The 20,695-nt window shown below is 42.4% G+C and overlaps 3 protein-coding genes across 4 annotated transcripts; 2 read left to right on the forward strand and 1 right to left on the reverse strand.

Moving 5' to 3' along the window:
- The first annotated feature begins 221 nt into the window (after positions 1 to 221).
- Positions 222 to 5,366, forward strand: wdr45 (WD repeat domain 45). The gene is made up of 11 exons (XM_041850104.1): positions 222 to 369; positions 626 to 768; positions 893 to 967; positions 1,046 to 1,150; positions 1,467 to 1,572; positions 1,763 to 1,857; positions 1,943 to 2,022; positions 2,301 to 2,509; positions 2,614 to 2,715; positions 4,628 to 4,773; positions 4,977 to 5,366. The coding sequence occupies exons 2-11, from the start codon at positions 720 to 722 to the stop codon at positions 5,084 to 5,086; spliced, it is 1,077 nt and encodes a 358-aa protein (XP_041706038.1). The 5' UTR covers positions 222 to 369; positions 626 to 719; the 3' UTR covers positions 5,087 to 5,366.
- A 159-nt stretch (positions 5,367 to 5,525) lies between these two features.
- Positions 5,526 to 16,576, forward strand: zgc:100918 (Ras-related protein rab7-like). Of its 2 annotated transcripts, none has more exons than XM_041850611.2 (6): positions 5,526 to 5,715; positions 11,938 to 12,005; positions 12,212 to 12,338; positions 12,765 to 12,983; positions 14,530 to 14,658; positions 14,948 to 16,576. In XM_041850611.2, the coding sequence occupies exons 2-6, from the start codon at positions 11,953 to 11,955 to the stop codon at positions 15,035 to 15,037; spliced, it is 618 nt and encodes a 205-aa protein (XP_041706545.1). In that variant the 5' UTR covers positions 5,526 to 5,715; positions 11,938 to 11,952; the 3' UTR covers positions 15,038 to 16,576. The 2 variants fall into 2 exon arrangements, with proteins under 2 accessions (XP_041706545.1, XP_041706544.1); XM_041850610.2 differs by having other exon boundaries at positions 5,527 to 5,715; positions 11,933 to 12,005.
- Positions 16,577 to 17,370: 794 nt separating this feature from the next.
- On the reverse strand, positions 17,371 to 20,446 carry LOC121541127 (EKC/KEOPS complex subunit LAGE3). The gene is made up of 3 exons (XM_041850105.2): positions 20,385 to 20,446; positions 20,111 to 20,239; positions 17,371 to 17,786 (listed from the first exon to the last, which is right to left on the reverse strand). The coding sequence occupies exons 1-3, from the start codon at positions 20,432 to 20,434 to the stop codon at positions 17,672 to 17,674; spliced, it is 294 nt and encodes a 97-aa protein (XP_041706039.1). The 5' UTR covers positions 20,435 to 20,446; the 3' UTR covers positions 17,371 to 17,671.
- Positions 20,447 to 20,695: the final 249 nt, after the last annotated feature.

Below are 20,695 nucleotides of genomic sequence, written 5' to 3' on the forward strand. Positions count from 1 at the left end.
CAAGTCCACGGTATTTGTTTACAAAATTTCCCCACTTGTCCGAATTGTCCTTGTTTTATTATCGTTGTGAGGACTTCTGGTACCCACAAGGATAGTTAAACATTAGCAAAAACACACAGACACATACACAGATCAAATCTTTCGTGCTGCAACCATTTATCCACAGTTCGATTTTACTTCAGCACGCTAGATGGCGGTATAATTCGTTTGTGGCCTGGAGACACGAAGCCAGAAACCGGAAACACGCGCCATCGTCATCTGCAGGAGAAATAACAACAAAACATTATGTCACTGTGTAGCTTTGTTGTTGAGACATTTTAAGTGTCAATCGCTTTTAATCTTTAACTCGTGTTCTGTCCTCGCTTCATGGTAAGCTTTTAAACATCATATTCATGGTTCAAAATTAGCTAGCTACCGTTAGCTAGTTGACGCTAGTTTAAGTTTTTCACTACCTGGGTTTGTTTACCAGGCTAGCTAACTTATTTTCGCTTGGGGAAAAAACACTTTGACGTTGCCCCTTCGAAACCGTGGTCGTTTAGGTTTCCTTTCTCAAAACACTTTGACGTTGCCCCTTCCAAACCGTGGTCGTTGATGTTTCCTTTCTCTTTTATTTTGTGTCAATCAGGATGCCTCGCCCTGTCCATACGGCAGAAACAAGCCTGGGTTTTCTTCTGAGCTGTAACTAGCTGGTAACATCAGCCTAACGTCACTCCTTCAACATGGCCCAACCGAGAGGAGTCAACAGCCTGCAGTTCAACCAGGACCAGAGTAAGACAAGAGTAGCCTACTTTGTGAAGCCAGACAGAGATCTGTAGGAGAGTACGTTACTTTAGTCAGTCTTACTCTTGTTTCAGACAGTGTACATTTATCAGTGTACCTCCCCCCTCCCCAGGTTGTTTCTGTTGTGCCATGGAAACTGGTGTCAGGATCTACAATGTGGAGCCTCTTATGGAGAAGGGACACCTTGGTGAGTGGAATTCAGACCTGTGGTATCAGCTGTTTGTGTGTCTGTATACTGTGTGTGTGATCATACTGTGCTTGTCAGACCATGAGCAGGTGGGTAGTGTGGCCCAGTGTTCAATGCTGCATCGCTCCAACCTGCTGGCTGTAGTAGGAGGAGGAGTCAACCCCAAGTTCTCTGAGATCTCAGGTGAGTGGATGAGCGGACCACATTTTTTTTTAATTACTGATTACACTTGATTTTCCAAACAACTAAGGGTGTTGAAACGCGGGGATAAACTTTACACATGCGCAGATACTCTGTATGACTGTGAGAGCAAAATCTTGCATCGCGCTCATCTCAATGTCTGCGGTGCTGGTCATGGCAATGTCGTATTGCTGAGTCTCAGTTTAAATTGTGTCAGTGACTTGGACTGATTGCATTTTGATTTTAGAACATTTTTGATAATGATTCTCATGTATTGTTTTCATGTAATTCAAAACCTAATGCATTGTTTTAATCCTAGTGTTGATCTGGGATGATGCTCGGGAGGGGAGGGACCCCAAGGACAAGCTGGTGCTGGAGTTTACCTTCACCAAGCCTGTTCTGGCCGTACACATGAGACACGACAAGTGAGTGACTATCTGAATGTTTAGTAACATTCTCCTGAACAAGCCTCAACTCCCCATAGAGCACCCTGTAGTGTGCTGTTTGTAGTTGTTTTACTAACCCTTCTCTCCCTCTGCTTTCTTTCACTCCAACCTCTCCCCTCACTTACTCTATCTCTATCTCCTTTCTCTCTCTACCCCTTCTCTCTCTCAGGATCATCATTGTGTTAAAGAACAGGATCTATGTCTACAGTTTCCCTGACAACCCTATGAAACTGTTTGAGTTTGACACCAGAGACAACCCTAAAGGTACAATCACACAAATACACACACATGGATATGTTTATCTGATAGATGTATGGATTTCGCCCCCCTCTCACTCTCTCTCTGTCAGGACTGTGTGACCTGTGCCCCAGTCTGGAGAAACAGCTGCTGGTCTTCCCTGGACATAAGTGTGGAAGTCTACAGCTTGTGGTAATTCATCCATTTCATTTAAAAGTTCATTGCATGGTACTATACTAACTATGTTGGATTATAAACTGTTCATAAGCACACCTTCACATGTCATTTCATTGACTTATGGATTCCTAGTGTTGAAGACTATCTGCCCTCCCATATCAAATACATTAAATCACAACTTTAGAGACTCTTTCGAAACTGCGCTGTGTGTGTTGATAATTCTTCACATTACCAATGAGGTCCCAGTCAGTGTTGAACTCTCTCTCTCCTCTGTGTCCCTCTATCCACTCCAGGACCTGTCCAACACCAAGCCTGGCACATCGTCTGCCCCCTTCACCATCAACGCCCACCAGAGTGAGATCGCCTGCCTGGCGCTCAACCAGCCTGGCAGCGTGGCAGCCTCGGCCTCCCGCAAGGGCACCCTCATCAGACTGTTTGATACTACCACCAGAGACAAACTAGTGGAGCTACGCAGAGGAACGGACCCTGCTACACTCTACTGGTACTGGGGGAGAGAGAGAGGAAGGAAGTAGGGGGAGATGGAAGTGATGCTGAGTGTGTCAACGCTTCTCTTTCTCTCTCTGTCTGTCTCGCTCTCTCTTCCAGCATCAACTTCAGTCATGACTCTTCGTTCCTGTGTGCCTCCAGTGACAAAGGCACTGTTCACATCTTCGCTCTCAAAGATACTAAACTCAACAGACGCTCCGCGTAAGATGCACGCATGTGTGTGTTTGCGTGTGTTTGAGAGAGAGTTTCTCAGTGTATTAATTTGTGCATGTACAGTGGGGAGAACAAGTATTTGATACACTGCCGATTTTGCAGGTTTTCCTACTTACAAAGCATGTAGAGGTCTGTAATTTTTATCATAGGTACACTTCAACTGTGAGAGACAGAATCTAAAACAAAAATCCAGAAATCACATTGTATGATTTTTAAGTAATTCATTTGCATTTTATTGCATGACATACGTATTTGATACATCAGAAAAGAAGAACTTAATATTTGGTACAGAAACCTTTGTTTGCAATTACAGAGATCATACGTTTCCTGTAGGTCTTGACCAGGTTTGCACACACTGCAGCAGGGATTTTGGCCCACTCCTCTATACAGACCTTCTCCAGATCCTTCAGGTTTCGGGGCTGTCGCTGGGCAATACGGACTTTCAGCTCCCTCCAAAGATGTTCTATTGGTTTCAGGTCTGGAGACTGGCTAGGCCACTCCAGGACCTTGAGATGCTTCTTACGGAGCCACTCCTTAGTTGCCCTGGCTGTGTGTTTCGGGTCGTTGTCATGCTGGAAGACCCAGCCACGACCGATCTTCAATGCTCTTACTGAGGGAAGGAGGTTGTTGGCCAAGATCTCGGGATACATGTCCCCATCCATCCTCCCCTCAATACGGTGCAGTCGTCCTGTCCCCTTTGCAGAAAAGCATCCCCAAAGAATGATGTTTCCACCTCCATGCTTCATGGTTGGGATGGTGTTCTTGGGGTTGTACTCATCCTTCTTATTCCTCCAAACACGGCGAGTGGAGTTTAGTCCAAAAAGCTCTATTTTTGTCTCATCAGACCACATGACCTTCTCCCATTCCTCCTCTGGATCATCCAGATGGTCATTGGCAAACTTCAGACGGGCCTGGACATGCGCTGGCTTGAGCAGGGGGACCTTGCGTGCGCTGCAGGATTTTAATCCATGACGGCGTAGTGTGTTACTAATGGTTTTCTATGAGACTGTGGTCCCAGCTCTCTTCAGGTCATTGACCAGGTTCTGCCGTGTAGTTCTGGGCTGATCCCTCACCTTCCTCATGATCATTGATGCCCCACGAGGTGAGATCTTGCATGGAGCCCCAGACCGAGGGTGAGTGACCGTCATCTTGAACTTCTTCCATTTTCTAATAATTGCGCCAACAGTTGTTGCCTTCTCACCAAGCTGGTTGCCTATTGTCCTGTAGCCCATCACAGCCTTGTGCAGGTCTACAATTTTATCCCTGATGTGTTTACACAGCTCTCTGGTCTTGGCCATTGTGGAGAGGTTGGAGTCTGTTTGATTGAGTGTGTGGACAGGTGTCTTTTATACAGGTAACCTGTTCAAACAGGTGCAGTTAATACAGGTAATGAGTGGAGAACAGGAGGGCTTCTTAAAGAAAAACTAACAGGTCTGTGAGAGCCGGAATTCTTACTGGTTGGTAGGTGATCAAATACTTATGTCATGCAATAAAATGCAAATGAATTACTTAAAAATCATACAATGTGATTTTCTGGATTTTTGTTTTAGATTCCGTCTCTCACAGTTGAAGTGTACCTATAATAAAAATTACAGACCTCTACATGCTTTGTAAGTAGGAAAACCTGCAAAATCGGCAGTGTATCAAATACTTGTTCTCCCCACTGTATGTGTGTTTGTGTAGCCTGGTTGAAAGTCTTTTTAGCTAACGTTCCATTTTAGCTAATATTCCAATCCTTGTACTCCGTGTCATATGCCAATGACAGATGACACAGAATACAAGGAGTGGAATTTTAGCTAAAAAGACTGGCAGCCAGGCTAGTGTTTGTGCGTACCTCGAATCCAAATTGGACAATTTACTGTTCATAGCTTGTTCATGCCACTATTTCCCCTCTCTACAGATTGGCTCGTGTGGGGAAGGTGGGCCCAGTGATTGGTCAGTATGTGGACAGCCAGTGGTCATTGGCCAGTTTCACCGTTCCAGCAGAGTGTGCCTGTATCTGTGCGTTTGGGAAGAACACCTCCAAAAACGTCAACTCTGTCATCGGTCAGTCCTCTAAGCAACTAGACAGCAATGTCTCATATCTACCAATCAATATAGTTATCGTCCTACATGTAGCTAGAAAATTAATTGTACTGTGGGAATGAACGATATACAACATATTTAATTTATACAATAAAGCCGTGCAGTGTAAAATTGTAATAATAGTTTTAAACGTGTCCTTTTCTCTGCATTCCTCCCTTTTCTAGCTATCTGTGTTGACGGGACGTTCCATAAATACGTGTTCACCCCTGATGGCAACTGTAACCGAGAAGCCTTTGACGTTTACCTGGACATCTGTGATGATGACGACTTCTAAGAGGATGGAGAGAGGGAAGAAGGGAGGGAGGAGAGAGAGAGAGGGGGAGGGTAGGGGAGAAGAGACCTGGTGATAATGTAAATGAGGATGGTGATGATAATAGAGGGACATGGTAGGTTGGATCTAGAATCAGACAGAGGTGAAGCCAATGAAGCAGAGATGTTGTACAGAACAAAATACAGGTGGTCTGAAAAGGTCTGTTTTACATGATTGTCTCGTGTTTTTATTGTAACCAAGTGTATTTTAAAATGTATGAAGATTAAAAACATTTTTACTATGACTACTGGCTTGTCTGTGGTCCCTTTGAGTTAACTGTGAATAAATCCGACCTGTCAAATACAGAGTGCAATTCATATTATAGGAAAATAATAAACAAGTGATGCGAATATTGAAAGGGCGTTCATTGGTTTCGATCTGGGGACACGTCAACCCCTCGTGACTGCCATATTGAGCAACAGCGGATGTTCTTGGTTAGGACAAGATTGTATCAAGCTAGTTAACGTTAGCTGGTGAGGCTTTTCACTTTCACTTCTTGAAAAATAACAAGTGATCCCGGCAAACTGAAATCAAGGGACTAAATTGTTCAATTTGTCCTTGTGCCGTATTATCGCCGTTTGACTATTGAACAGGTAACGTTAACTGGTCCACACATTTTTTCTTACACTAGCTAGCTCGCTAACGTTAGAACAGTGTTTGTTGGTTCTCTGTGACAGTCCATATAGCTAGCTAGCTAGTATTTCGATGACGAATAAGTAAAGTTAGCAAAATATTAGTCGTATATCGGCGTACTTGGTTGACATCAATCAACATGAGCCGTTAGCCTAGCTGTTTGACAGTTCTTGATAGTCGGCAGTGCAGCGTGACCAGTCAGCAGATGGCTAGTTAGCATACGCTACACTGCCTGCTAGCCAGAATAGATTACGACCCTATGCTTGCTACACTCGCACTGGGGTCGGACAGGCTTCCTGTTTAGATTAAGACACCGCGGAGCCGGTGCGAGATATGGCTCAGAAAACGTACCTCAATCCAGGGCTGAGAATGCGTTATACTCCGAATTGTCTCATTATCCCAACTATTACACTGAGAAGATTGAACGACTAATAGTTTTCTCGGATAACTGTCCTTGTCATGCTAGGTAGCAGAAGCCATTTAGGGGAACATCCGTGTAAGCCAATCAGCTCCTTTGTTGTTCAACGCAACATGCCATTTCGTAATGGCTGCTGTGGCTACTGCTAGTTAGCATGAGGAAAAACTGCAGTTTACTTAAAAACTAGCAGTTGTTACGGTGTAAGTTGGGATAATGGGACAATTTGGAGTAAAACGCATTTCTCATCCCCGTACGTTTTCGGAGCCATATATTACGCGGGCTCCGCTGTGTCTTAATCTAAACTGGAAGTCTGTCTGACCCTAGCCCAATTGTGGACTAAAAGAGGATTATGTTACTCCTTACAGTCCAAAGACTTTACAATTTCTGTTTAGAGGTGAATTGGCATTGGCAGCCAAATACTCCAGCTAAATGTGAATCAGTTCTCAATTGCGGTATGGTTCTGGAAACATAAAGCCCTCTACTTTCATATCACAGCAAAATAATTTCACTAATGCAAAATATACACTTACTGTACACTGTTTTAAGCGGATTTAACACAGTTGCCGCCAACAGTATTTTTCAGTGACAACATGTCAGTCTTTCATTTAAACACAGGTGTTTGGAGACGCAGATGCCAAATTAGCACAGGTATGCCTCTGTCTAAAGGCTGTTTTCCGTAAACAAACGCTTTAACCTCTACGGGATCGGTGTCCCGTATACGGGACGGTTGAGCTAAAGTGTGCTAATGTGATTAGCATTACTGTTGTAAGTAACAGCAAACCTTCCAGGACATAGACATGTCTTATATGGGCAGAAAGCTTAAATTATTGTTAATCTAACTGCACTGTTCAATTTACAGTAGCTATTACAGTGATAAAATACCATGCTATTGTTTGAGGAGAGTGCACAACAACAAAAAACTTAACACCGCAACTGGTTTGATACATTCACCTCTGAAGGTAAATAATGTACTTACATTCAGTAATCTTGCTCTGATTTGTCATCCTGAGGGTCCCAGAGATAAAATGTAGCATCGTTTTGTTTGATAAAATCAATTTTATATTCAAATGTAGGAACTGGGTTCTACAGTTTGAACCCTTTCTGTCTCTGGCTCCACACCCACCCCGCCCGGCCATCTAGATGTGTGAAAGTTGGTGTATAAGCTAATGATCCATCATGTATGACATTCCTGGGAGTGTGTAAACTTACATTTTGTATTACCATATCAGTTTTGTATGTTCTCTACATAGTTATGTACTTGAAAATGTATAAATTGACCAATACGGCACATTTGAGCAAACTTAATAGTCCAGTATTGCAATGCTTCACTGGATCAATCTGAAACTTTCAACACACATTGCTGCCATCTAGTGTCCAAAATCTACATTGTGCCTAAACTGCAATATTATATTGTGGCCTTTCTCTTGCATTTCAAAGATGATGGAACAAAAAACTAATAGAAAACTTGTTTTTTTGTTTGTATTATCTTTTACCAGATCTAATGTGTTATATTATGAATTTCACATTTCCACAAACTTCAAAGTGTTTCCTTTCAAATGGTATCAATAATATGCATATCCTTGCTTCAGGTCCTGAGCTACAGGCAGTTAGATTTGGGTATGTCATTTTAGGCGAAAAAAAAAAAAAAGTTTCTTATCCTTAAGAGGTTAACATGGAAATATGGCTGTGTAGGAATCCTAACCCTATAGACGGGTTGGTTGTTTCGCAACAAAACCGACATGTGCACAACCATGGGGCAAAACAGACGGGCTTGGCTTAGATTGATGACAACATGTAAGCTATATTTCGTCTCCAATGTTTATTGAAAACATAAATACATTTGCAAAATGAGCACTTGTTGTCTCTCAAATACCTCGTTACAGTTGTTGGTTAGCTAACTAGCGAATTTGTGCCATATTAGCATGGACGTGACATCAGTCAAAACGCCTCAAAACAAGACCTGGTATCAAGAACAAGATAAAACTAGCTCAAACGAGCCACCTACGATTCCCCACATGGCAGCTTCTTGGCATTCTTTCTAGCTATCTTGCCGTCCAGAATCACATCACACCGCCTTCTGCCGCCGCATAAAAGCGTCAATCGTTTTTGTGACGTCAGCTAACCAGTCTATAAAGGTGTGTAGTAATGTAACTTTTTTTACAAATATTATTTCTCGCTGATATGAGACACGTTCCTTATGTTTTTAACGTTCAGAACGAGCCTGTCGTTTCCAATGGAAGCAAATTAATCATAGTGGGCAGAACAAGCAAGGAGGTAGTGTCGTGGAAATTCTAATCAATAATGAGGAGAGACAAGGTCAACCACCAATCAGGATATATTACAAAACCCATTAATAAGGTAGTAAGTGAGGCTGGTCGAGAGCTCTGACATACAGACAATACACATATCATTTATAGCAAATATACACTCTCTCAGTCTACATGACAAACAGCAGATGTGTGGAATGAGTCAAAAGGTTAGGATTTGAATGAAAGAAATGAATAATTCACAGCAGACAATATCTGCGGTGAAGACTGTTCTTATTGTATGAAACCCAGAGTTTGGCACTTAAGACAAGGTTCTTATCAACTATTCATAACAGATCTTGTCCCTGGTACCTTACAGACACCAATTCAGTCTATGAAAATGCAGGCTCAGTCAGACCGGAGATTCTCCCTTTCACACACCACTAATCATAGAATGAAATGTGGCTGTTGGTTTTATCACCTAGCCATCCCTAAATCAATTGTCAGCTCCAGATACCCATATCTCGAGTAAAACCCATGTCCTTGACAACACGCCTAGACTAGCTGCAGGGAGCTGGAGTAGAAACCATCCCTTTACAAAAACACAGCATTAGTAGAACAGTATATAATTGTTAACTATTAATATTAAACAAAGCAGGTAAACATGTTACATGTACATTTTTCTCTCACATTCCCCTCTCAAGGGACTACTTTCCTTCCAGGAAAAATATGAACAGTAACATGCCAAATCTTACTAACATTTGTTGCAGAATATGAGTTATTAAAAATAAGAAAACAGAGAATCAAAACCCTTCAATGTCAAGTACCTTATTTCCACTGTTTGTTCATTGAGCTTTCAACCTTAACATTATCCTTCATTGGGAATGATATAAATATTAAAATATTGTTTAAGAAATGATCTGCAATCTAAATCGGGATACATTTTTCATCAGTACTAAACAAAGTCATACCCTATTACATTAAATTCTTCACTCATATAGTTATTAACATACTATAAACTAACTCAAATCAATTACTCAGTTTCCAAATCATACTATAACCCAATTAAGAATGACAATGCTTCAGTGATTCACATTAGTTGGATCACTCAAAGTTAAAACCCTCAAATTAGCACACATCGACACTGGCAGAATGTACATTTATATTAACATACAGTATAATTATCCCTAATTCTAGTATTAACTTTCTCATCACGATTTATAATTACAGATCAGTATCTTAATGCATTCTAAATCTAAATTACTAAATTAAATTTAGCAGTGTATAGACCTCCACAATCAACCTGATACCCAAAAGAAACAATTTTAGACAAGTCTAAATCAATCATGGGAATAGTTGACCCACCCTTCAGGCACTCATTCTTCTGGCGTCTCTTCATTGTCTTCTTCAGATAGCTTCACAGTTCAAAGTGGATGGCCCATGATAATGTCCCAATTTTAATGTCTGATTTTCCCAAACCATCTCACCTGAGCCCCACCTCAACACCTATTATGTATTGTCCATTTGCCAACCAGTATACCAGCAACATGAGAGAATTTTGGAACTTCACGTGGAATAGGCCGTTGATAGCTTCGATTGGATGCTGTGCACAGGTTGCTGGCTCGGACTCAGGTTTCTCGGTAGAAGTGGTGCAGGACAGGGCCCTTTGAACGCCATTACTTCAACCGGTTATAGGGGGTTTTGAGGTTCACACCGCTCTCGGCCAAATTATCCCTTCCATGCATCTAGATACCATCTGTAATCACCTTCACCATAACCTCGAGAGAGGACAGATCAGAACAACAGTTCATTTCTGATTCAGGAAATCCAGACAAACATTTACTGTATGACCAATTATGACTTTTACCAATATTCTTAATACACATTTCTAAGACAAATGTCAAATAGAATAACAACACATTCTGTTGAAATTTTTTCTCCAAATTTGCTTATACACCCCTATAACACTGTCGACCTCACCGCAGTCACAGGATCAGGAAGTTAGACCACTAACTCGATCATCCAGCAGACCCATTCCGGTGAGATTTGTATCGAAACAAAACAGAACAAACACAACAATACACTTCTTCATATATCACTCGATACACTTCTATATATCACTCAAGGTGTGTAAAACTTAAATCCCAGAACCTTCAGAGGACTGGTAATTACCCCATTTTGACACAATACTCAAAATGTGATTAATGTGTAAAAACAACACTACTGGTGAAATAAAAACCAATTTAAAATAACACATCGAATTAGAATCACTACCCTTAATAACACCAGAAGAAACAATTGTACCCAAACGGTCATAGACTTAAGACAGCCTACCCTTATTGAAAGGCAACGCCCACTCCTTCTGCCGTGGACCGAATCACAAATAGGGCTATGAACTATAAACTTCTTCATAATTATCATTATTACAAATGGCCTTCAAACCAGTATCACATATGACCTTTAAATCATCACCCAATGTCTCTCGACTTACAGTTAGTGCATACATTTTCATACTGGCCCCCCGTGGGAAACGAACCCGCAACCCTGGCGTTGCAAGCGCCATGCTCTACCAACTGAGCTACAGGGGACAGTTAACTATTAATATTAAACAAATCAGGTAAACATTTTACATGTTAATTTTTCTCTCACAGTAGGCAGAGCCAACTACGAGCTAGCGAGATCCTCTTGGCGCGTTCTAGCATGTATTTGCATATTTCCGTTAGGGAACGTCAACTCTGAAGTGTGCGTGTGCAATAACTAAATTCGCCCTTTCACTCTTTCTAAACGATGCAATTTTTTAAAAACTTTGGCAAAGGGTAAAGTCTACAAAACTTAGTCCACTCTGTTCGTAACAGATTCTAGTTTTGGGAACAGAAAACTGTATTGAGATCAAATGTTTCATCTATGACAAAATTAGCAGAATGACGGCCAAAATCCACCTCTCTCCATTTTCTCCCACTGCCAGCAACTGGGCTTCCTCTCATCACTATATTTGGTGATTAGTGGAAATGCTAACCGGATGCTTCAGATTTATACATCTGGTGAAACATCTGGCTCATTGTTCTATCAGTGCTAAAGGTGGTTAGTGTCTATGAATGGGTTAATCTGACACCAGTGCAGCTGTAAGCAAGAGTAGGGTCAGAATCTATTCTGGCTACACTGCCTGCCTGGTAACATTAAGGTCACGTTTTTTGTTATGAGCAGTTAGTAAGATCACAATTTTAGTTGGGCCTACTTAATTCGATTTTAACTAGCTATGCCGTTTTAAAGGTTTCTAGATCGACAGTCTATCGCATTTCAACAAGTTAGCTAACGTTAGCTAGCTACATATTTAGCTAGCTGGTATGCTAATTTGCTAACGTGTCTTAGCTAGCTAGCTAACTAGCAAGTCTGTGTCACGTGTAAATAGGTGTGTTATCACAATTAACCCAAAAGCCAGCTGTTTCTTGATGACTGACTTCCAGTTACAAATCTATCCAGTTGACTGTTGTCCCTTCTGCCTTTTCTCAAAAGAATAACGTCAACAGGGAAGGATGGCCTCCCGTAAGAAGGTGCTGCTGAAGGTGATCATCCTCGGAGACTCTGGGTGAGTGACCAGAAGATCATCATGGTGTTTATACAACCAGATGTTACTAATTTTGGATATTGTGTATTAGTCAGGACCTTTCTGGCACATGTAGTTGTGCAGGGCGTCAGCGGTTAAAGCCCTTCTCTGGCTGTTACCCTCAATCGCTACAGTTCTTAATGTGTAGCTAAGTGTGTGTGTGTGTGTGTGTGTGTGTGTGTCCCCAGGGTTGGGAAGACTTCTCTGATGAACCAGTATGTAAATAAGAAGTTCAGCAACCAGTACAAGGCCACTATAGGAGCTGACTTCCTCACCAAGGAGGTGATGGTGGACGACAGGCTGGTCACCATGCAGGTGGGTCTTGTGTGTGTGTGCGTGCTGGTATGTTATTAGCCTAGTCATGAGTGCTGGCTTGTCATAGTGTGTTAAGTCAGAGATTGGGCAACTCATTCTGTGATGAGTCATATGTTTTCAGTCTCTCTTTCCCTCTCTTTATTACCTCTTACGCATCTCTCTTCACCTCTCCCACCCTTTCCCTCTCTCTCTTTCCCCCATGTCCTGTAAAGAGTTGTGTTGCAAAAACAGACAACTAAATGCTATCTTATCTTAATCTGTCTCCCCCCTTTCTCACCCTTTCTCTTTTTCCTCCTCACTCCAATCCCCTCTCTCTCTCTCATTTTGTCTCCCTCTCTGTGTAATCACATATAAAAAATGATACACAAAGCACTAAAATGCCAAAAACATAGTAATCAACATGTCTCTCCCCTTCTCTTCTGTCAGATCTGGGACACTGCAGGGCAGGAGCGGTTCCAGTCTCTGGGCGTGGCGTTCTACCGTGGCGCTGACTGCTGCGTGCTCGTCTATGATGTCACGGCGCCCAACACCTTCAAGACGCTGGACAGCTGGAGGGACGAGTTCCTGATCCAGGCCAGCCCCAGAGACCCAGACAACTTCCCCTTTGTGGTGCTAGGCAACAAGATTGACCTCGAGAACAGACAGGTTGGTGTGTGTCTGTTTGTATCTGTCCATTGGAGAGCCAAAACAGGCAGGTGGTAGGGAGTAGGCAGGACAGTCAGACCTTGGTCAAATGTTTGTTGTGATTGCTACATCCCTTAACATTCCAAATATCTCTTAACGGTCGCCCCAGCGTGAGTTATACTTTTTTTATGCGCGTGATGTCAGAATGCACTCACTGTTCCAAAATGTGATTGTTACGCAACAGGACAGTTAACCCACGTTGCCCTCAAACCAAGACACGCTGCCTGCTAATTATCTATAGTCTATGTTTCAACTTGTCAATTTAAAGTTATTTTCTAACAACACTTTGAATTGAGGTGTGTTCTGCCTGCTCATTAATTCACACAGAAGTAGCCCATTTCACTGTTGCGGACAATTTACGTTTGAGGCATTACTGAGCCGGACAAACTTCTCTCTTCGAGAGCCCAAGCACAAACATTTTCCTCCCTGGCACATTTTCTGTCTGGCACCCGCATTGCGCATTCCTATCAAAGTGAGTGCCTTATTACGTTATCATTGTAGTTTCTGATTCTACTGTAGCACACCGTATGTATGGAGGATAATGTATTTACTGTTTTATTCACGTTTTCAAGTACTGGTGACAAATCATGCATTCCAATTCTTGCATAGATTGTAATGGATACATATGATGTTTGTAAAATACTATTTTGAAGGTTATATCGATTATGATGAGGTAATGCTAAGCTAATTGCCAGCTATGTGTGGTGCCATGTTTGTTGACATGCAATGCATTCTGGTTATCACGTAAACGTTTGTCAGACCAAAGATGTTATAACAAAACGAGGTGAAGAGATGGTTCACTCGTCTTTTGAGTAAACTTCCAGAAGTGAATGAAGGTAAACGGACCCAACTCATCTTGTAACCTCTTATCTTTGGCTAACGCGAAAAACAAACATGGCGGCGCACACAAACTACCCATCGTCGGAATACTTTTGATTTTTTGAAAGTGTTTTACTCAATTATTTCTATCACTGGTGAGGTCACCCGTGATGTAATGAATTGTAAATAGTAATTGCTATTAGCGCATTCATATTATGGTTTCTGTCAGCCGAAAGTTAGCTAAATATGACCGCTTGTGTTCGGTCACTCTTTCCTCAGTTAGCGCTACGACCAAAATGTTCCCGTTTTGGATGAGAATTGCGTTATGCTGTCGCTACTTCTGTGAATGTCTGAACATTGCATCCAAAAATAAACTGCTCACATTGAGGACATAATGTTGTAAAGACTGTTTGTGCTAAATGTTTCTGTGAAAAAACTGTGGCCAGCTCAAACAGACTGTTGCGTCAATCGTAACTGGACGTTCTAAATAAGTGTTCTAATCACACCGGTTTGAGCGTACGCTGCAGGGACCACTGTAGAATGATCACACCCATGTGTTCGTACATGTCAAAGGGTTAAAAGGATGTGTATATGCCACAGGTAGTTCCATGTAAAATGAGGAAGTATGTATGACACAATGGTGTTAATAATCTTATGGCGTGTGTTACTGATATGGTGTGTTGTGTAGGTGACGACAAAGCGTGCCCAGGCCTGGTGTGCCAGTAAGAGCAGCATCCCCTACTTTGAGACCAGCGCTAAGGAGGCCATCAACGTAGACCAAGCATTCCAGACCATTGCCCGCAATGCCCTTAAACAGGTACACACACAAAATATAGCCTCAAGCAGCCACAGGTAAAACATGTCCAAACATGCCCTTACACACCGGTAAGCAGAGTGCCTCCACCTGTTCAGAAACCCCCTTTCTCTCCCTGGCTGGGAAACACCTGTTTGACTGGTTCACTGAGGTTGCTGTGGAACTCATGATGTCATAGTCAAACACTGTGTCATCAAAGAGGAATATTTTTGGGGGGTAAAATTATTGTACTTGCTGTTTGTGCACACTGTCTGTTTGTGGCTGTGTGTAATCGTGCTCTGTGTGTCTGTAGGAGTCTGAGGTGGAGACGTATGACTTCCCAGAACAGATCAAACTGAGAGACGACCGGCCCTCCTCCTCCAGCGACGGCTGCTCCTGCTGAGACCAACAACGGATGGATGGATGGATGGAGAGGAGAGAGGACCAGGAAGACATGGGGTGCATCTCAATAGTATTCCTTGTCCCCTTTACCTCCTTTGCACTGGTGTGAAAGACTGGGACAGGTGAAGCTAATTCGGAGGCCATCTCCCACATAGCCTTCCCCTGTCCTGTGTTCTCACATCAGTGCAGATGTAGAGGAGTCGAGGGGAGATTGAGATGCACCCCATGGAAAGAGACTGGGGACAACAACCCCAGTCGATGCCCCCCCCCATCCTCTCCCCTCAGTCAGCTACAGAAGATTCCAGATGACAAAAAGAAAACACTTATTTTTCTTAACTCCCTGTCTCCGGTGGCGACCTGTCCGAGAGGAAGGAGAGGAGAAAGCCCATCTTGCACAGCATCACTTTTTAATAAGATAGAAGAATCGTTGATACTATGGAAAATACAATCATGATGCTCGTATTATAATGATTTCTAATGATGTTGTCATGTCTTTTGTTCTGGTAGTTTTAAATTTTCCTTGCTATTATACTGAGGTACAGACTGCTCATCTGTCTGTCTGTCTGTGATCCAGGTAGACATTCTCCTTAACTATAGATCTAGGATCAATTACTATTTCCCACAGAACCTAACCTTAACAATTAGAGGGATTGAAAACGGATCCTGTGTAAGTGTTAAGGAGAAAGTTGTACCTACTCTACTCGCTCTGTGCCTTTCATCTCATGACAAGTATTACTGTGGCAGATATCTATATATACAGTATATATAATGTGTGTTCTTTGTTATTTTTCTGCCTTTCTGCAGTCCTTATGTTGCCAAACTGTGTCAACCCTAGACCTTTTCTTTGACATGTTTATCATTGAACCAGTTCTCTTCCATTTGTTTGTCTGTTTTAAACAGTTGTGTAGAGAGTGCTAAGCTAACCAGATACAGTGAAAGTAAATTTGCAATTAGAATACAGCAGAACAGCAACCCTCTGCAGTGTCAGTTCTGAGTTTAGGTTCTGTTCTCCTTTTATACTGTATTTAGTTATGTACATTTATTGTTTTGTTATCTTATACATGCTACACATTACTATATCCCTGTACATTGGCTGTAAATCCTCGAGTCCCAAGTCAAACCCGAACCCCCTCCTCAAGGCCCCTAATAAATCTAAACAGACCTGATTTGTGTAAGCAGTATAATACTACAATAGTTTCTGTCATATTATTTACACCACTTGTCAGGTCTAGGAGGCTATCTAGAAGTGTCTAGGGAAAGGAGTAGGGTCTCAAGTGTTGATTTGGGATGTCCTCTGCCCTAACAGTAGAGTCCCAGCCCAGACTTGCATTCCACTGTGTCTTAAATCTGCCCATCTACACCATCAACTAGTGTCGCTCTATATTCATGTAACAGAAATGAAAATGTTCTTAAACCAATTAACAAAAATCCTTAGTCCTATCTACGTGATCATTTAGCACAACTTCTACAATTGTCATCTTTTGTTGAATATACTCATTTTCTCCACCGTAAACACAAATAAATGTAGACTTTATGGAAATTCGTCAGTTGTCTTTCTGTAGTTGTATAATTGGACCTGCAGGCCCACTGCTCTAAATGACGTAATTCTAATCTAATGTGACCGCGTTTGCGATGAACTACACTGAGTGTACAAAACATTAGGAACACCTTCATAATATTGAGTTGCACCCCCTTTTGCCCTCAGAACAGCCTCAATTAGTTTGGGCATGGACTCTACATAGTGTCGACAGGGTTGCTGGCCCATGTTGACTCCAATGCATCCCACAGTTGTCAAGTTGGCTGGATGTCCTTTGGGTGGTGGACCATTCTTGATACATATACAGGAAACTGTTGAGCAACCCAGCAGTGTTGAAGTTCTTGACACACTCAAAACATTTATATTTTAGTCATTTAGCAGATGCTCTTATCCAGAGCGACTTACAGTTAGTGAGTGCATACATTTTTCATACTGGCCCCCCATAGGAATCAAACCCACAACCCTGGTGTTGCAAGCGCCATGCTCTACCAACTGAGCTACAGGAGGCCTACCAGTGCGCCTGGCACCTACTACCATACCCCGTTCAAAGGCACTTAAATAATTTGTCTCGCCAATTCACCCTCTGAATGGCACACACACAATCCATGTCTCAAGGCTTAGAAATCCTTCTTTAACCTGTCTCCTCCCCTTCATCTACTCTGATTTGAAGTGGATTTAACAAGTGACATCAATAAGGGATCATAACTTTCACCTGGATTCACCTGGTCAGTCTATGTCATGGAAAGAGCAGGTGTTCCTAATGTTTTGTACGTCACACTATCTGACGTAAGACAATGTAATTTTTGAAAAATGTTTATTCCACAATACAACCAAATTAATACATAGTCAAATGTAAACAAAGAAATAGTCTATCCATACACCACCGAAATAAGGCAATTCCCATGTGTCTAAATAAATAGCACGGGTACTATTGCAATCCCGGTGTTTCTGGTTCCAGTTCCCTTATTTGAATAGGATTATTGAAATTGGGACACATGTGTCCCTCTTTACTGGGGATCACAGCAGCTCCTCCTGGGTTTCTCTTATTTCCCTCTGGTCATCATGTCATTGTAGAGCAGAAGGTGTATGTTTGTGTGGTCACCGAGTGACAGGGGGTCCAAAGGCCTCCATGGTCTCCATCACAAGGGAGAGGTGGTCCATAAACGACCCCACAGAGACACGCAGAATACGGGCCTCATCGGCTCTCCACCTCCTGATGGAAAGAGGGATGGAGGAGATAAAGGAGAAAGAAGAGTTGAGGGAGAGAGATTCACATGACCGATCAGTATGATACAACTCAACAATCTTGTATACAGTAGGACCACCATACACACATACACCTTCTTCTGTGGATTTTATATGGCGGTTGGCAACCAACTTTAAGGTGCATTAGCGCCACCAACTGGACTGGAGTGTGCACCAGAGACAGTGAATGTCTAAATCCTACCCAATAATCTCTACTCCCTAAGGAAACTAAATACATAATTAAATACTACATCCCCTGAAGATTTCCCCAGCAGTTCACTTAATACTGGCTCTTCAACCCCATTACTCTTCAAATCTAATAACAATCGCTCCCTTTCTTTCACATATTTCTGGCACTGAAATAGAAGATGTTCCACTGTCTCCATCTCCTCCTGACAATGATCACACCTCCCAGTCAGATGTTTCCCCATCAATTTCAATGTACTATTGAGCCTTGTGACTACACTTTCCTCCCTTCTCTCTCAGCCTGAGGACCTCCCTGCCTCCACCTTTTCCTTGATCTTATACAGGTGTCTTCCCTTTCTCTCCCTGTTCCACAACTCTTGCCACTTATTTTTAACCACTGTTCTTATTAACCCCCTGGCTTCTGCTTTACTGATTTGACAATTCCATCTCAACATTAGGATGTTTAAGAGCCTGCTTGGCGATAACATCCACCTCCTCATTCCCCTCTACTCCCACATGAGCTGGTACCCAGAGGAACATCACAAATACCCCCATCTGTCTCACCCTATACAAGCACTGCAAAACCTCATACAATACATCATGTCTGCTCTGAGACACACATGAATTTAAGCTCATCAGTACTGCACAGGAGTCAGAGCAGATGACTACCGTCTGGCCTCACCTCCTCCACCCACTCTGCAGCCAATAGTATGGCCAACAACTCCATTGTGTAAACAGATAGATTATCCGTTGCTCTTTCATCACTGCCACCTTAAACTCAGGAACACTAAAAGTTGCTCCTGTCCTCCCTGTTTTAGGGTCCCTTAGATCCATCTGAATATATTCAAGAAAGCATAGTATTGTGTTCTTAAATGTTCACTTACAACTTCATCTACTCCTTCCTCAACATCTCTTACCCTCTCAAGCAACCCTAGATATATCACTGGCTGAGGGAGAAACCAAGGTTGGATAGCAGGAAGAGCAACAGAGGGGCTAAACTACCTCCTAAACAACCCCATCTCTCTCGCCATGCAATTGCCTATCCACCCAAAGCTTGTATTGAGATTCCATTCATGTTCCCAGCGCTCTAGGAGCACCTTTTTCTGTAGGATGTGTAACCTTATGTCCTTGTAGATTTACCCAATATGTCATGGCTAGCTGTTGTCTTCTTAACTTAAATGGCATCTCTACCTCCATCGCTGCCACCGGGGAGGTCCTGATTGCTCCACAACACATTCTTAGGGCTTGGGCCTGGATTAAATCTAGCCTTTTTAAAGATGTCTGAGCTGCTGATCCATATGCTATACTTCCATAATCCATTGATGACCTTAACAGTTCTATATATCATTTTCAATGCCATTCTATCTGCCCCCCACTCCATTCCTGACAAGCAACGCATCACATTCAGTATTTTATTTCCTTTGACAACTACTCTGTTAATATGCCCATGTCATTCGAGTGTCAAACCAAACCCCCAGGAACCTAAACCCTCCCCACCCTCCAGATTCCTTCCATACAACTTCAAGTATATTTCCTCCTCAATCTTCCTTCTAGAAAAAAACACAGTCTGTGTTTTCTCAACTGAAAACTTGAAGCCCCACCTAAGGCACCACTGCTCTACTTCTGGCTGTATGGGTAGTATCTATCCCGCTCTTCCACATCGCTCCATCATCCGCTAACAATGACCTCCCAATAAAGAGGTCCTTTATCCAGTTAAAAACCCTTCCTCCAACCCCCATGTTATCCAGCTTGATAAGTAGGCCTTCCTTCCACATCATAAGCCTTCTCTACATCAAAGAAAACGGCTACCACCACCTCCTTATTTGCCTGTGCCTTCCGTATGACTGACTCAAGACACAGTACAGGATCCATCGTTCCCCTGCCTTTCCTGAACCCACTTTGATCTTGTGAAATTAGTCCTCTACTCTCCAGAGAGTACGTCAGTCTTTCCGTTATCATCCTTTCCATATGATTACATACGTGACATGTCAACGCTATCGGCCTATAGCTTGAAGTACTAGTAGGGTATTTCCCAGGTTTCCGTACACACTTACATCATAAATTACACTATGTGGTAGTACACGCGCACACACAGCAGACACTCACACAGACAGCGTGCTGCCGGACACCGTGAGTTCCTTGCTGATGCCTCCTTTCCGGAGCTCGCGGTCTGGGGAGAGGGACTGGAGTGCGATGGACGCCTCGAGACTAGATGGGAACGGGACGTCTAGTGCACTGAGGGACTGTCAAGGACGTTTTCACTCTGTTTCATGCTAAATTATCAAAATATGCATACAACGTTGAAGAGGCAATATACGATCAAGCGTTGTTAATGTAAATAAACGTTATATTGACGTTTTATGTGGAGTACATAGGATACAATTCCAATTTGCCTTGCTTGTGATTGTTTTCCGTGCAGGGCGCCGCCATGATGGTTCTTCTTCTAAGTAAATCTAGTTGTGGAGACCACAGATTCGCCTGAATGCAACAAATATAGATTTACAATCTGATGTGGAGATTCGCCGCGGTTGATGAATAAAGTTGTTTTTACATATAAACAAGTAACATGGATTTGCCCACATAAAAAAAATCTAAAAGGTGTTAACAATCTTATTAGCAAAAGGCCTATTCAACATATTGAGCTTGACAGATCTCAGGCAAAACATGTGAATCCAATGTATTAAGATGTTG

This window comes from Coregonus clupeaformis, chromosome 27 (genome assembly GCF_020615455.1).
Source record: "Coregonus clupeaformis isolate EN_2021a chromosome 27, ASM2061545v1, whole genome shotgun sequence".
Lineage (NCBI taxonomy): Eukaryota > Metazoa > Chordata > Actinopteri > Salmoniformes > Salmonidae > Coregonus > Coregonus clupeaformis.